The sequence below is a fragment of the Haliotis rubra genome, unplaced genomic scaffold (assembly GCF_003918875.1).
Source record: "Haliotis rubra isolate DU_JTF1 unplaced genomic scaffold, ASM391887v1 Scf150, whole genome shotgun sequence".
NCBI lineage: Eukaryota > Metazoa > Mollusca > Gastropoda > Lepetellida > Haliotidae > Haliotis > Haliotis rubra.
Genome location: NW_025765448.1, coordinates 1695763 through 1713218, shown reverse-complemented (window position 1 = coordinate 1713218; position 17456 = coordinate 1695763). Strand labels below are relative to the sequence as shown.

Below are 17456 nucleotides of genomic sequence, written 5' to 3'. Positions count from 1 at the left end.
GACGCGAAGAGAACGAGAAAATAATCTTGTTCAGAAAATAAACAATATTCAAATGCTGAATATCCTATTACCCATCAGTAGCACTTTACAGATATACTGGATAAAGTGACATGAGATGATGGTAGGCTTTTGCTGTGTTAAGATAAACATGAAGCAGACGACGGCCCCTAGTTTTGTTTACATCCGGTGCAGCCATTTTGTAATGAAGCCGGACGGGAGCCGAAAAATGCCGAGGAGAGCCGAAGACAGCCAAGGTTGTGTGCTGCTCAGTGGAGAGGTCAGCACTGGTCAGTGAGCATGATCGCCACTAATTGGTTCCAGATGATACCGTGAAACTCTAACTGAGCACATGGTTTGGAAAACCGGGACAGTGATACAGTCACTTTTTAATTTAGAATAAAATGGCAAAAGAGTTCTGTTGTTAACAGCAACAAGTTGTAAATAAATGGAATTTTGAATTTAGCAATGAGCTAGAGACAATTTTGACTGGCAGGTCAAATAAGCAAATTAATGCTAAACACACAAAGTACTTTACTAAAATGAATTTCTAGATGAAAATATATTACAATGAGTACATGTCATTTATTCTTGCCATCGAGTGCACGTTTGGACAGTCACAGATGAGTGACCTTTCGCCAGTTTTCACAGCAAGAATAATTGATGACAGTGACCCAACACTTGTTTTAATTGTGATTTATCAAATTAAATAATGCATTAATTTAAAAGCCACAGATAATTACTTATCCTGCTTACAACATAACTATGCATTGGAATTTAATACAGAAGACCTAGTTGCAATATGGAAGCAAACTGAGGTTCTTACCTAAAAAACAAGTTGGCTTGTTGTCACCTCGACAGTGCAGGCAGAAAGAGGAAGATTTCAAGCTTGGGGGTCCCACGCTCCCTCTTGCCCCTGTCATGTGAGAACATAGCCCCTGGGGATTGGCTAAAAAACTGTTGCTATGGAACCCATGGCACCAGTGCCTTGAGCCCCAGAACCCTATCAGATAACTTTTAAAAGGCAGGATATTGGGTTACTTGTGCAAGAAACTAGGACTAAATATCCAGCCTTTACACTTGTAATATACAATACGTCAGGAACCATTAGAGTTTGCTGTTGTCAAAACACTTGTTTAAGAACGGACTTGTAATATACAATACGTCAGGAACCATTAGAGCTTGCTGTTGTCCAAACACTTGTTAAGAACGGACTTGTAATATACAATACGTCAGGAACCATTAGAGCTGGCTGTTGTCAAAACACTTGTTAAGAACGGACTTGTAATATACAATACGTCAGGAACCATTAGAGCTTGCTGTTGTCCAAACACTTGTTAAGAACGGACTTGTAATATACAATACGTCAGGAACCATTAGAGCTTGTTATTGATATAGGTCATAAAGATCGGAAATCATTTACTAAATATCGAGCAATTATCGACAAATATGGGAGACGTAACTTTGAGCCAAAATGCCGAAAAGGTCTGAAAGAAATAAACATGTTTCATATCTCTGAGTGGTGACATGTTTTGCATGGACTACTAACAAAACAGCGTCCTGAACATGATTTCGACGCAGACCTTGAATAAAGTCCTAACTTAGTATAATATTATGTGAGAAAATTAAAACTTGTTTCTGTCACGCATGTTAATGTCCGATGTTATCGATAACACACTTTTCATATCGATAATCGTTCATAATTCTATCGACGATATTTCCAGCTATCGATAATGAAATCCAGCTCCATAGATAATCGGTTTTGTATTGAGTACAAATGTATGGCCACCTCGTGAATTGATGCAGGCCATGTCAATTCCCATTTTTCCATTTCTGAGATCTGGTGTTGACGGTTGACTGGTGGTACTACTTGCCTTTTCCCGTGCCTACCACGTGTGTTCGATGGGGTTCATGTCATCAATTGAGTGGTTGTTGTTTACCGCCGCACTCAGCACAAGTATGTTTAGCGGTCTCTAAATAATCGAGTCTCTAGACAATCCAGTGATCAACAGCATCAGCATCGATTTACGCAACTCAGATATGACGACATGTGTCCACCAAAACAGCGAACTTGACCACCCGATCTCGTTAGTCGCCTCTTGCGACAAGCATGAGTTGCTTAGGACCAAATCTAACCCGGATCTTCACTGGTCATTATGTCAGAATGCACACTTTAAACATGGAAAATCGTCATCAACTTTCTATCAACACATTTCACCTCACAAAGGAACATTGAAACATCACTTTGACTGATCGCCGACTTGCATTCTCACTTAAGGTAAGACTGCTTGCACAACTTCAATAATCATGATACATAATATCATGACTAAATGTAATTATATTTATGAATAAAAATGTAATATTTATGAAAAGAAATATGTATATTTATGAACATATGTACGTATACATGTATACGCACAATATCTCAGTCATTATTCAATAATTATGTAAATGAATTAGATGTGCCCATATTGCACTCATTCCCGGGCACATCAAAGGTACTTAACATCACAAACAAGCTCATAGTGAACTAATATAAATACATGTAACTGGTTCGGTGTTAAATATAATCTATATCTGATTCACATGACGACAGTCGAGGTATGACTAAGATATGTTTTTAAATGATTTGCATCTGTAGTGATACCTCATATATCCGGACCTACATGCGTCCCAGCCCGATGTCAATCAGCTGCTCATAGGCCACTGCCAACATGCTGTAATGTCTCTGACGCTTTAAACAACAATATCACATAGTTGATGTTACCACCACTAAACCTTTGATTACAAGAAATAGCATCTTAGTGTTAAGAAGAACAATTATATCACTAATATTTATTGGTTAAAGATCATACCAAACAATCAGTTTGAAATCGACAACAATCAGTTTGAAATCGACAACAATTAGTTTGAAATCTACAACATTTTCAGAGCACTATGTCAGCGGACTACTACAGTGTGAGGGTACTATAAATAGTTGCTTCTATATTTTGTGGAGCAAACAGTGCTCTCTTTACCCTCCTTCATCGACGATTTCACAATCCATTGAAATGTTTAGAAATCCACAACAAACAACACCATATAAGGTAATATCATGTGCATATGCTTTAAGGGTAGACAATGCCTGTGACATGTGTAAGTTCCTAAAAAAAGATCAAGTATAAATGTTCAGATGTGTTGCGGTTAAAGGATGTCGCAAAGCTTTTAGACTGGATTCGTCATTCCTACCGTGTCCTCCCTGTATAGGAGAGTGTTTGTCTACGTTGAACCTTGTCAATAACGCGAGTAGAGGTACCAGCGAGCGTAGTCCCATCAAGGTTTAGTATATCACAGCGCCATGTTTTACTCCGGGTAAGTCTTTATATTGGTGTGATAGAGAGAGTGAGCGCGAGTGAGAGGGAGGGAGAGAAGGAGGGAAGGAGAGAGAGAGTCAGGGAGAAGGAGAGAGGGGAGGGAGAGAGACAGACAGAGAGAGAGAGGGGAGAGAGAGGGAGAATATTTATATGTGTGTGTGTATGTATGTGTTTGTGTTTGCTCTATGCTGTGTGGAATATACCACTCACGTTATAAGCGAAAAGGTTTAGTATATACTTATTTACCCTTTAATCAGTGAGCTAAGCTCAAGATTAGTGGAAATCCTAAACAAATAGTTTTTCTTATTCCAGCGTGACCGTTTCGCATTAAATTACCGTCTGCTGTTACTTACCTAACACCTCCTTGGAGTGTCCGCCCGGAGAGCGGGAGGTCGCGGGTTTGATCCCCGGCCGTATCATACCAGACGTTAAAATACGGTACTTGTTGATGACTGAGTGGCGCCCTGCATTAATGGGTACAACAAGGACTGGTCGGCTGGGAGTATAATGTGTCTGAGTGGTTTATTCATGCTTCACTGCAGCATGGTATCTCAGTGGGCTAGCACTATTAAACCAGCTTAAGTCTGGGCTAGTACAAGCAGCCACACATACACACACATGCACGTCGTCATATGAGCGAAATATTCATAAGTACGACGTTAAACCCCATTTCACCTTTCCTTGGCACAGACTGAAAACGTCTACTGATTCTGTCAGGTGAAATTCTGTCGTGTGGAATTCTGTCATGCGAATTCTCTCCACTCTCCTGCAGTGGGTTACTTGTTGTGGAAGTATCTGTGGCGTATTATGACGTTGATGTCCACGTCTTTCGAGGTCATCCTGCAAGGCTTTGCCAGGATCAGATCTGTAAGACCATGGCGAAACATTGACTTTTGAATAAGATGACATTAACAATTTGGTCGACGTGCCAGTTTGCAGTCAGATTCCTCCGACCCAGCACCATGTCAGATATCCGCGAGTAGGATACGGCCGATAACATCGTCACATATCGCAGCAGCATCGGCTGCAGTTCGACGTCGGTAGCGTTGTCTTCCATCTTGGCGTTGGGGAAGAAGTCGTCACTGAACCAGACTCACCGCCATGTCTACCCGGTGTTTGCCCATAACATACGTTGTCGTCAAACGTTTCAATACTGGTACAGATACCGCTCTTCTGGGTCTAATTCTTACCTCTCGAACAGTATTAGTGACTGTTAGGTCGATACCCTCCTCAAATAGGACATGTTTCCTTCAGTCTCGGTGGCAGCAGCATGTCGATGAGCATGGGTATATGATAAACATACACTATGAATAAGACTTTTATTTCTTTTTTCGCGAAATTATTAAGCTAAATTTAACCCTTTCAGTCTCATCTGTAAACCACGTGCTAGAAACAATTGAATAAACTGCAGAGTAATGGCCATTCCGTTAGTTCGTTCATTTGACATAAACATTATGGTTTCTCAGCCTTTAAAAGAGCGAGTGTACATACATAATATCCAGCACACAATGAACTGAACCTGTTTTGAGTTCACTACTGGCCGGGGCGTGCCCCTAAAACAGGTTTCCATTCTTGCCTCTTTTGTGTACAATGAAATGTGATCCTCCCCCTCGCTTGGGTTGGATGTACTTGTAACCAAGGATGTAACCATGCGCAATTTCTATAAACAGTTTGTACACAAAGTCGGGTCTCTGTGCATCGATTGGAGGAACGAATGTGGTTTAACGCCGCTCTTAGCAAGACCAAGCAATGTTATTATGGGGGACATCAAAAATGGGCTTCAGACACTGTACCAATTTTGGGAAAAGACTGACTGACTGAGTTTGGTTTTACGCCGCTTATAGCAATATTCCAGCAACATCACAACGGGGGACACCAGAAATGGGCTTCATTTGGGAAAATAACTCCATACTAGTGACTAGCTAACGCTCTAACCCAAATCTACTTAAACAATACACATGTAATGGATGAAATGATTTAAATGGCCAGGTAGTGTTAACCTGTTGGTAATATCAATCAGGTGTATATACACATGGAAAAAGTATCGCAACGCCTATCACTTTTAACTCTCATATATAGCCATATATATTCACATCATAATTTTGTTTGTCTGTATGGTTATGTAGACTCTTCGGGCGCAACATAAATTTAGTTTAGATATGCACGTGCACGATCATAAATCGGGCATCACGTTCAATATTTGTACCCGCCATTAAGCAAATATTTCAGTTAATGCTCGCCTTACAATTGATCAAAGATAGGGCCTGTAAGTCTTAGGGCCTGTTAGTCTTGCGAGGTGCTGCTTCCGGTACTAGGCTCGTTCCCGGCTCGCCTTGCGCGCGCCAATTTTGTGAGACGGGACCCCGAATACTTCCGGTACCAGATTTCCGGTGACAAGCGTATATTAAAGAACCAGTTCTGGTTCCATATTGCGCGACCGCCAAGTATGACTTTACTAGACCGGATCAAGTGCACAGCCACTGGTTGTCACAGCTGTTGACAGTCGTAATAGTTGGCTAATTTGGGGATGGTTAGATCGGAAGTTTGTTATTCCTGCAAGGATTATCGGTTTCTAACTGTCAACTGACAACCATGAGACCATTCGAAAAGGTATGGAACGTTGTTTGTCACCGGAAGTACTGAGGTCTCGCAAAGTCCCGTAACCTACTCGGGGGCTTTACTGCAAGAGATGCTGGTTGTCATCCACCGACTATCAGCGATTGGCCAGAAAACATCAGCTCACTAATGACGTCAGGGACTGTCAGCGTTCAGTTTGACATCGACAACCCCTGGGGAGGAGACATACGTTCTCAGAATCACGTCGTCGCCTGTCCAACAGGATGGTCCCAAATCGCCTGAAATCGGCCGGGTCTAAAGCCAGACGACCCATAAGTCATCCCCAGAGCACAAGGCATAACGGTCAGCATGGTTTTAAACTCGAAGCCACTGGATCATCAGGTCATGGAGAAGGGCTCACTGGTCGGACGAAAGAAGATTTCTTTTGTTCATGACTGATGCTCGAGCTCGTGTTTGGTGACGCATAAATACTGCAGAACGGAATATCTGGAAGCAAGTACCGTGTTGGCAGGGGTTCATTGATGGTGTGGGTTTACATGACTGTAAACAAAATCTGAATGGACATTAGTACATCTCTACCATCCTAGACTGGGTTGTTGTACCACATTTCGATAACCATCCTCTGAACACAATACCGGGCTTCATGGATGGTAATGTTAGGTCACATCGTGCACGTGCCGTTTACGTTTACTTAGGTCAAGAGGCCCTTGGAGTCCATATCGCAACCCCATAGAGATTAGACGTTAGGCTTCGCAGACCACGCCAGAGATCTTCCAGTACAAAATCTTGATGTATTGGAACGCTCCCCCCATCAAGAATGGAACACAAGTTTGCAACGTCAAATTCAACGTCATATACAGTCAGGGATCGGCAAAGTTTTTTGCAGTTGGCGGATGTTACACCAGATATTGACATTGTGCTGGGCTATTGATACTATGTGGTTTTTTTGAAGACTGTATGTCAGAATCCTGAAACTGACGGGTTTTGTAAACGTCACATGACCATAGTTATCAGCACTACAAAATGAGTCAATAGTTTTGTCGCGTTCATTTAGATGAGAGAGGAATTTTCAGTTTAATCGTGAGTCGAGAGTGATTTTTAGCTCGTCAGGTAATATTATTACATGTTCGTGATATTTCTGTCACTTGTGTCTTTTGTTTGTATTTCGCTTTCAATGACATTATAATTGATGTTCTTCCCTCACCCTCAGCGTTCTACCCATTCTACTGCTGGTGGCGACGACATCCGCCTACCGTTTCTACCAGGACGAGATCCCAAACGGAGATCGCGTCCCCACCCTTGTAAACCCAACTACTTATGGTGGGGAGTCGGGCACGACAACCCTCTCGGGGGCGGACCAAAGAACCCATTTGGACTGGACTTCGCTCGATATCATAGTGTAAGCACAATTCCATAAAAGTACTATTTGCCTTTTCACGTGCCTGTCACATATGTTCGATTGGGTTCATGTCAGGAGATCAGCTGATTGATTGTTGTTTAACGCCGCACTCAGCAATATTCCAGCTATATGGTGGATGTTTGTAAATAAACGAGTCTGGATAAGACAATCCAGTGATCAACAGCATGAACATCGATCTAGGCAAAGTGCTGGGGAATATCACGATAAAACATATTTGTGGTGTGCCCGATGTTTTTGCCTATTTTGTGAAATATCCAAGATGGCGTCCAAGATGGCCACCAAAAATCAATTCTAACACTATGTGACTTTTCCCCGCTGGATTCAAGCAGAAAACCTTGCACGGTGCTAGGGAACATCATGATTAGATAACAATATTTGAACTGAATGGCGAAAGAAGAAACACAACTACATGTACACGATTTTCATAAAGAATATTGGTGAGTGAGTATAGTTTTACGCCGCTTTCAGCAATATTCAAGCAATATCACGGCGGGGAACAGCAGAAATGCGCTTCACACATTGTACCCATGTGGGGAATCGAACCCGGGGTTTCGGCGTGAAGAGCGAACGCTTTAACCACTAGGCTACCCCACCGCCTCAAAGTATATTGGTAAATTTTAGATCTGGAGTTTTTTCTGCGTTAGAAACCTTTGCTCTGCGGGCCATCGTTGTTTATTGTCACCTTAACTGACCAATCTGCCCTGACCAGTGGACCGAGGAGTTGTGCCGCCTGGACTCGGACGGGGACGGGATGACCAACGGTCAAGAGCTGGGTGACCCCAACTGCGTGTGGAGAAAGGGCACCTTCCCTGAATTATCAGACGGCATCAGTCATCCAGGTATTTTAAATGAAACGTTGTAATTTGGTTGATTAAATTATTATATTTTTAATTTCGGTTGTGACATGAGGATTTCATAGTTTTTCCGACAGTACATGAACTTTAGTGAAGACAAATCTACAATCAATGAAGTCCCGTACCACTATATACATTGGTTGGTATTGCATTCAGCAATATTCTGTATGGCGGCATTATATACATAGCTGACTGTGTTTGTTTAACATATAACTGCCTGGGACACAGTAACGTGTTTAACACTTTGAAAACAGGTTTGAATCTGTGAAAAAGATTCCCGTATGATGAGCACCACGTGCATTTATCTTTTGCTGAAACCCGCGAGTGGGGGCATTCCGATGATATAGCTCGTATTTGGGGATCGAACCCACGATTATAAGTGCCTGGCACGACAGGGGGCGCAACTCTGCAAGTTGAAATGTGATGCCTGAAGCCAATGGGTCATGTGCGTTTCGAAATGACGTGGACGTTGCAGTGGCTGAGTGGGTTAGATCGCGGCATAATGAGCTGGCGATTAGATGCCTCAATCTGAGAGTGTGGGTTCGAATCCCGGATTTGACTCAACTATAATAGTACCAGAATCTGTACTTTCGTTAGAAAATGTGATCCTAAATATAACATTTATATATTTCATTTATCTCATTTATCTTATAAATTGTTTCAAGAATATACAGTACCGTCATAACACGATGGTCAACATATTTTCTTTCAATTCTGCCTTTCGGGAACAAAATAATATTGTAGGCACTGAGCCCGATATACCCCATTGATATCAGTAGTACAGGTGTTCCTTTGCTCGGGGGTTTCTTCAGTAAGTGAGTGAGTGAGTATGGTTTTACGCCGCTTTTATCAATATTCCAGCAATATCACGGCGGGGAACACCAGAAATAGGCTTCACACATTGTACCCATGTGGAGAATCGAACCCGGATCTTCGGCGTGACAGGCAATTAAATGCATTAACCCCTGGGCTACCCCACCGCCCCTGTTGTGAAGTTCTTATAGTTTACGTATTTGTTTATAATTAAATATATCAGTGTGTGTTTGTCGTCATAGGGGGCGATGGGGTAGCCTAATGGCTAAAGCGTCCGCTCGTCACGCTGAAGATCCGGGTTCGACTCCCAACATGAGAACAGCGTGAAGCCGATTTCTGGTGTCTCCCGCCGCGATATTGCTGAAATATTGCTAAACGCGGCGTAAAGCGATACTCATTCACTCACTATACACCTATATTTATATATACTCTTTTATGAATGCAAAAAACACTGAGATAAATTCTTGATTAAACGGAAACCCCAAATGTACTGTTTTGGAGGAAAGCCGGTAAAATTGGTTTGGTTTTGTTGTTGTTTAACGCCGCCCGCAGCAATATTTCAGTTAAATGGCGGCGGTCTTTAATATGGAGTCTACGCAATTGGGATACGATGGCATGTGTCAACAAGGTCAGCGAGCCTGACCACCAGATACCGTTAGGCGCCTCTTACGACAAGCATGGGTTACTGAAGACCAATTCTAAATCGGGTCTTCACGGGTAGTACTGTTTTCCATAAAAGCTGACACAGAACATAACTTGCCTTTCATTCATTTTAGGTGTCTGTGACCCATGGGGCAGCGAACAATGCCGACAAGCCAACCAGGACGTCACGTGTGAAACAGGAGAGTTTGTATGTGACGGTGTCAACAGTCAGGGTACGTGACATACCTTCTGGTCACACAACACCACGTGACTGATCAAGCGTATGTATCGTGATACAAGACGAACCTTATGGATAACAACTTCTTTATTTGTTTCTCACAATTTATTTGACGTTTCTGGGCTAGTTCTTGTACCTTCTTGGGATGGATGAAGAAAACGTTGTTATCCATAAGATTGCCTTGTACACCACCTTCTAAATACCTTTGAAGAATTTCGTGTATATATATAGTGGTTCCGTCGGTTTGTTTGACGTCGCTGCAGTCACGTGCTTGTAATAAGTGCATGGTGCAACTACCTTTCTATTAGTCTCTCATACAGACCCTGAAACAAATATACCCAATGTAGCCCAAGCAAGTCTAGAATGTGTGGCAAGACTTGAATTCCACAGTTTCTGAAAATGACGACAGTCTTTGGACTCCTTTTTATTGTACTTAATTCTAATTTAAAAAATATTTTTTTCTATAAAATAAGTTGATTTCAGAGACTAGCTGTTTTTACACATTACTTCATGGCAGAATTCCGATATTTGGGAATTGGTCTATCCGATAATTTACGGAAAAAAGGAACGCCCTGTTCTTTCATATCATTTCTCTTGGCATGGCAGACAATTGATGATTGTTTAATGTCATTTTCAGATCTGATATATTCCCGCTATATCACGATGGGGGCACCAGAACTAGGCTTCATACATTGTACCCATGTGGGGAATCGAACCTTGGTCTTCGGCCTGACGAGCGAACACTTTACCCACTAAGCCACATCGCCCCCTAAACTAGTTTCATAATAGACCAGTAAAAAAAACCTCATTTCTTCCATGCTTCGATTGATCCGGTGACAATAACATACGTTCAAGGTGCCCCATCAACAAATTAACAAACGTCATGTAACAGAATTGGTGGGACATTAACTTCTTCTTCGTTCAATGGAAACTGTCCGTATTAACGAAGTTGCAGTTTCTGAAGATGTTTCTATGTAACAGGTGTGAGGAACATAACGCTGCGGTTCCCCCCTACTGTTGTCCCGCCTGAACAGACCACCTACATGTGCTTCACATTCGAGCTTGACATGCTTGAAGAAGATGCTGAGTACCATCTGATAGGCAGCAAACCCTTCATCGACAACGCCAACGTCATGCACCACCTCGTCGTCACCGGATGTGACGCTACAAGTAAGTGTCATCTATTACCGCAAAACTACCGCAGCTGCCGCACCTACCGCAAAAGTTCGGTAAGAGACCACTGGTAGTTTCTTTGTATGTTTGGTTGTTGTTTTACACCGCACTCAGCAATATCCCAGCCTTATGGCGGCGATCTGTAAATAATCCAGTCTGGACCAGACAATCCAGAGCACAACATCATGAGCATCGTTCTACGCAATTGGGATACGATGACATGTGTCAACCAAGTCAGCAAGCCAAACCACCCGATCCCGATCCCGTTAGTCGCCACTTACGACAAGCATGGGTTGCTGAAGGCCATTTCTAACCGGGTCTTCACGGTTCCCGCTGGTACTACTGCTTGGGAATTGCGGAACATTTATCCAGGAACCCTCAACTAAGATTTTCGAAGCTCCCCTAGTGTTAAGATGGTCGCAAGTGCCATACATTAACATTAACTTACGACTATCTTAGCGCTAAGGGAGCTTCGAAAATCTAGACCCTGGACCTGGATATAGTGTAATACTGAGGTTTTATGCATTCAGGTACCCCATTAAGCAAGCCTGAAGTGTGTAATATGGCATCGGCTGGTTGTCAAAAGACCCTGCAAGTCTGGACGCTAGGAATGCCAGGAGAATGCGTGTATCCGGAGGCAGGCTTCAGAATAGGCAAGCTGGCTGGGATTACTAGGATCAGCATGCAGGTGAGTTGTACTTGACATAACTAACAGTAGTCTTCGGCCTTGTTTTAATGTTTATATACAATGTAATCATGTAATATCAAGTGCAAATATTGATACGTCAATGAAATGTATTTAGTATTAAAACCGGTTACTGGCATGTACATAATGTTTTTGTCGTCAAATGGCTGAAATTCTGACTATGACGTCACAGATTTACTCACTCATAGGTAAATCCCTCTCCGACTAGATCCTGTTAGAGCTAAGGGACGTAACTCACCACTGTGAATTCATGCCCCCGAGACGTCTAATATGTAACTTCAGTGTTGATGTTTTGTTTAACGCCAACATCAACAATATTCCAGTTACATAACCGCGTAATGTCAATAATCGAGCCTGGTCCAGAAAAACCTGTGATTGATATCATGAGCAACTATATCCAACACGTTCGTTTGACACGCTCTCAATCAAATCAACCAGCTTGACCCTCCGTGGTCTCATGCAGGCTGCTGGAATCTGAGTGTAGTTATGCAAAACAACCTCATCGGAAGGATAGCCATCAATCTGTGTTAAGGCATGGAAATTACGATCACCTTATCGCTAGGTTTGCTTGTTTCTACTTGTTTGCTTTCTTGTTGTTTTACGCCGCACTCAGCAATATTCCAGCTATATGACGGCGGTCTGAAAAGTAATCTTGTCTGGAACAGGCAATCCAGTGATCAACAGCATCAGCATCGATCTACGCAGATACGATGACGTGTCAATGAAGTCAGCGATCCTGACAGACCCCATCCCGTTAGTCGCCTCTTACGACAAGCATGGTTTGTTGAAGACGAATTCTAACCGGGATCTTCACAGGTTCACTGTTCTAACCTGAATCAAATAGCTCAGCATTGTTTTACAGTTCCACTGGACGAACCCACAAAAGAGGACGGACTACATTGACAGCTCTGGCCTAACCCTGTTCATTACTAAGCAACTGAGACGCTACAACGCAGCATACTTCTTGACTGGCGAGACGCGCCTGGTGATCCCACCTGGCATGCCCAGGGTGGTCAAGAAGTCTACCTGTTCCCCTGAATGTACCCGGATGATCCTGTCTCAACCAGTACACCTTATGACAGGCTGGAACCATATGCACTACCTGGGTAGGAACTAAATGCCATTATACCGATAGAGTGAGTGATTTTGTTTTACGCCGCACTCAGCAATATTCCAGCTATATGGTGGCGGTCTATAAATAAACGAGTCTGAACAAGACAATCCAGTGATCAACACCATGAACATCAGTCTACGCAAAAGGGATACGATGACATGTGTCAACCAAGTCAGCGAGCCTGACCACCCAATCCCGTTAGGCGCCTCTCACGACAAGCATGGGTTACTGAAGATCAATTCTGACCCGGATCTTCACGGATCACGAGGATAGATGTTGACGAGTTTAGCGATTCTATATGCTGATTGGCCAGTCAAAGCGATGTGACGTCACATTGCTTCAAGTCGGAGAACAAAGTATGTCACGTCAAGCATTGTTTATGACGTCACAAATTAATTATAGTGGTCAAACCGAATAATATGCTGTGTTCAGAGAAGTTAATCTGGAGGATTAAAATGTTATAAACAGTTAATTGAGATGGCAGTTGACGTTGCATTCAAGATAATTGAACGTATATGTAGACTCCTGTGTGAATAGATGAGTGTGAGTGAAAAGTATACTCCGGACTAATCAGCATTTTGAAAAGGTTCTTTAGTCTTACTGGGGAACAGCAGGCACATAATAGAGGCAAAACATAGTAATAAAACCTATTATTGGTATGTACTCCAGTTTATGACAAACTGTATTTTCAGGCTACCAACAGAACGTCGAACTCTTTCGCAATGGCGAGAAACTGCGAGACTTGACTCCGGATGAAATTTATAGTTACGATAACCCAAAAGTTTACACGTAAGTATATCTGTAATTCCATTTTAATGTCCAACACCCTGTGAAACTGGCCGAAAATTCTGAAACATATTGATATCGAATATGGATTTCATGGTTACGTGAAGTGACTTTAGAGGCAAAATGTACATAATATCCAAAACACTTTTCTGTTTAACCATTCCAAAAAAATTCAGAATCAGTGTTTAAAACAAAACAGCAACGTACCGTAGAATTCAAACGCTCCCTTACTTGAAGTCATCGTTAGGTGCATTCACTAACTCATTCACTTTTACAGAAAATGATCACATAACTACAAAACCTCTTTAATGCCAACCATTTTCTTCCAAATGAAATCATTCAGATTAATTCGGTGTGTAACAAAATGTATTTTGTAAGTGGAGGACATATTTTCGTACTTTTTGATACATTTCTGAATCACCAAAATAATTCTATAATGTTCGGACTTTAATAATACATGAAGTTACAGACAACAGTAAACGTTTGGGCTCCGTTCGAGGGGCTTTTACAGTATATATTCTCATTCAGATACAATCCCCCCATTGAACTGAAACCTGGGGACAGCCTTGACACAACCTGTGTCTTCCGATCCACGTCGAGGTCCACCACTGCCCAGTATGGCGAAGGGACATTCGATGAGATGTGTTTTGGTATATTCACCTTCTACCCCGCGGAAGCAATGGAACAGCCCTCGTGCGTGACTTGGGACGAACTGGAGCTCTGCGATTTTGACGGAACTTCAGTTAGAGGCTGCGATGTGATGATGATCATTAACCAGTCGGATCCGATACGTAACCGTTTGTTTTCAAAGGTGGGTTAAGCGTAATAAGCTGAATGCGTTCGAGCGAATTGCAAGTGTACACTTGGCACGAGTAATGCCGGTTACAAACCACGCCACAGTGTAACAAGAATACACCGCTCTGACAGAGTATTCTGGTCGACATCTGTTTACTTTATTCCCTTAATGCCGATCACACCCGTGAAAATCCGGGTTATAACTGGGTCTAAAGGAACCCATGTTTGTCGTAAGAGGCGTTTAACGGGATCGGGTGGTCAGGCTGACATGGTTGACACGTCATCGTATCCAAATTGCGTTGATCGATGCCCGTGCTGTTGATCACTATATTGTCTGGTCTAGATTCGATTATTTACAGACCGTGCCCTATATAGCCGATCGTCAAACCCGGTCCTTCGGCGTAACGAGCGAACGCCTTAACCACTAGGCTACCCCACTGGCCCCTGATGGTAATGAGACATGATGGTCATAATTATCAAGGCGTTTTAGTTGTACTTATTGGTGTAAATATTAATAATGTAAATAACAAGGAGGTGCGGTGAGGTAGCCCTGTGCTTAAAGCGTTTGCTCGTCACGCCGAAGACCCGGGTTCGATTACCCACATGGGCGAAAATGTGTGAAGCCCATTCCTAGTGACCTCTGTCGTGATATTGCTGGAATATTGCTAAAAGCTGCGTAAAACCCAACTCACTCACTCACTAATAACTATAAAAATGACTTACCATATCAACAACTTTGAAAGTCAAATTACACACATCAAATATACGAATATTGTGCAAAACAACCTCTCTACATTACATCTCAACCATTTTGTAACGTGATCGTATTCTGAAGTGTGCATGTATATGTTTCATTCATTTTAAAGGTCCTTGACAACTGCAATGCTTACGGAGGTTGTCGCACGGAGTGCCCCGCAGCCATAGCGGAAGTACGGGAGCATCCTTGCTTCAGAGGCCAAATGGCAGATTATATTGGAGACACGCTGCGTATCTTCTCGTCAGGCCTGGACGTCGTCAAGTTCTTCTCTGCCATGGAGTCCTGTGAGTGTATGGACAAGCCCCCCACGGCCACCTGGAAGTACCCCGTGTCCGGAGCAGGCAGTCACAGAGCTGAAACCTCTTTCAGTATTCTCCTGGCGGCGTTGCTGTACAAAATAGCTCTCTGAATTAAAGTAGTCCGCAGCTGTCATGCAAGCAATGAAGTGTTCTTGTTGTGGGGTGGAATAGTGTATGAAGCGTTGGTCTCATTCATTGATGGCTTACGGGGCGTGTAAGCCTCGCGAGGCGCTACTCCGATACTAAAGCTCCCCTTTGCGCGCCCCAAACTGCGATATACGAGACGGGATCCAGCTTACTTCCGGTACCAGATTTCCGGTGACAAGCGTATATTCAAAAAACCAGTTCTGGTTTCAAATTGTGCGGCCACCAAATATGACTTGACTAGACCGGACCAAGTGTACGACCATGCTTGGCTGTCACAGTTGTTGACAGTCGTAATAGTTGGCTAATTCGGGGATGGTTAGATCGGAAATTTGTTATTCCTGCAAGGAGTATCAGTTCCTTACTGTCAACCATGACACCATTCGAAAAGGTATGAAACTTTGTTTGTCACCGGAAGTACCAAGGTCTCGCGAAGTGCCGTGAAGATCCGGGTTAGAATTGGTTTTCAGTAAACCATGTTTGTCGTAAGAGGCGACTAACTGGATCGGGTGGTCAGGCTTGCTGACGTGGTTGACACATGTCATCGTATCCTAGTTGCGTAGATCGATGCTGATGCTGTCGATCACTGGATTGTCTAGAGACTCGATTATTTAGAGACCGCTAAACAAACTTGTGCTGAGTGCAGTGGTAAACATGATGTTGATAACTGGAGTGTCTGGTCAGACCACCGTCATATAGCTGGAATATTGCTGAGTCCTGGTGTCTCTGACGCCAATTGTACAAAAAGACAAGTAGTGAGTGAGCATGATTTTAAGCCGCTTTCAGCAATATTCCAGCAATATCACGGCGGAGGGACACCTGAAGAAAAGACAAGTACCCACATAGGTACAATGTGTGAAACCCGCGATACCGGATCCTGCTAAAATGGGGTCGTAGGGTAGCCCAGTGACTCACTCACTCACACTCCAAATACAAATTCCCCCTGCAAATCTGACACAAACATGGTGTATGCAAAACCTCGGAAACTGTTCCAAAAAACAAACATGGAGTTTAACACAATAAAAGGTATGCATGAGCGTTGGAGGCATTTTGAGGTCATGGGAAACCTCTTCAGCCTTAACAAAGCGCAAGGGATCCTCACTTTGTATGTACGGTACTGGAGTGTTGACAGGGTAAATAACAGCGCCGCTTCAACAAAGAAGTCTGGAGCCTCTGTATAACGACAATGAGAGGTACAGATATACATCTCAAACGGTATCACTGAAAATTCTTAAACAATTATTGCTGAAGCTGATATCTCAGATGCGAATTAAGCAAATGGTAACGTTCAGGGCACGGAACAGTTTTTACATGAAAAAATATAATGTGAAATAAATAAAATATTGTAAAATATATCGGGATTCTTCAAATGATGATATACACAACTATTTCCAATAATTATTATCTTTGTTGAAAAAAGCACGTTAACAACCGAACATCCAACATGGCTGCCCAAAGTTTAAATGGCCACCATTGTCCCAATAAGCGTCAATTCTTAACACAAAAACAAACCGATCAACATCCAAGATGGCTGCCAAAATTCAAAATGGTCGCCATTGTCAATATAGGCGATATTCTCAACAGGGAGATAATGGGTATACAATTTTGGCGATCTTAGAATTGTTTGTTTGTGTTCGGTACCATGGACTTCTTTTAACCACTGTCTGGGAAATGAACTCAGTGCCTCGGTTCACGTGCACGTGGCTGTCAGGTAAATACAAAGGTGGCAAATATCTTGTTTCCACGTACTACACTATAATAACAATTGCCGTCTTTGAGAAGGTGCGA

General features: G+C 42.7%; 1 protein-coding gene across 1 annotated transcript; it reads left to right on the top strand.

Moving 5' to 3' along the window:
* Positions 1–5331: 5331 nt before the first annotated feature.
* LOC124270241 (DBH-like monooxygenase protein 1) lies at positions 5332–15657 on the top strand. Its single transcript, XM_046705279.1, is given in 11 exon segments — positions 5332–5339; positions 7138–7214; positions 7217–7326; positions 8057–8186; positions 9791–9889; positions 10876–11064; positions 11598–11755; positions 12636–12879; positions 13580–13676; positions 14202–14484; positions 15335–15657. Coding segments are annotated over 11 exon segments (1695 nt in total). The 3' UTR covers positions 15635–15657.
* The last annotated feature ends 1799 nt before the right edge of the window (positions 15658–17456 follow it).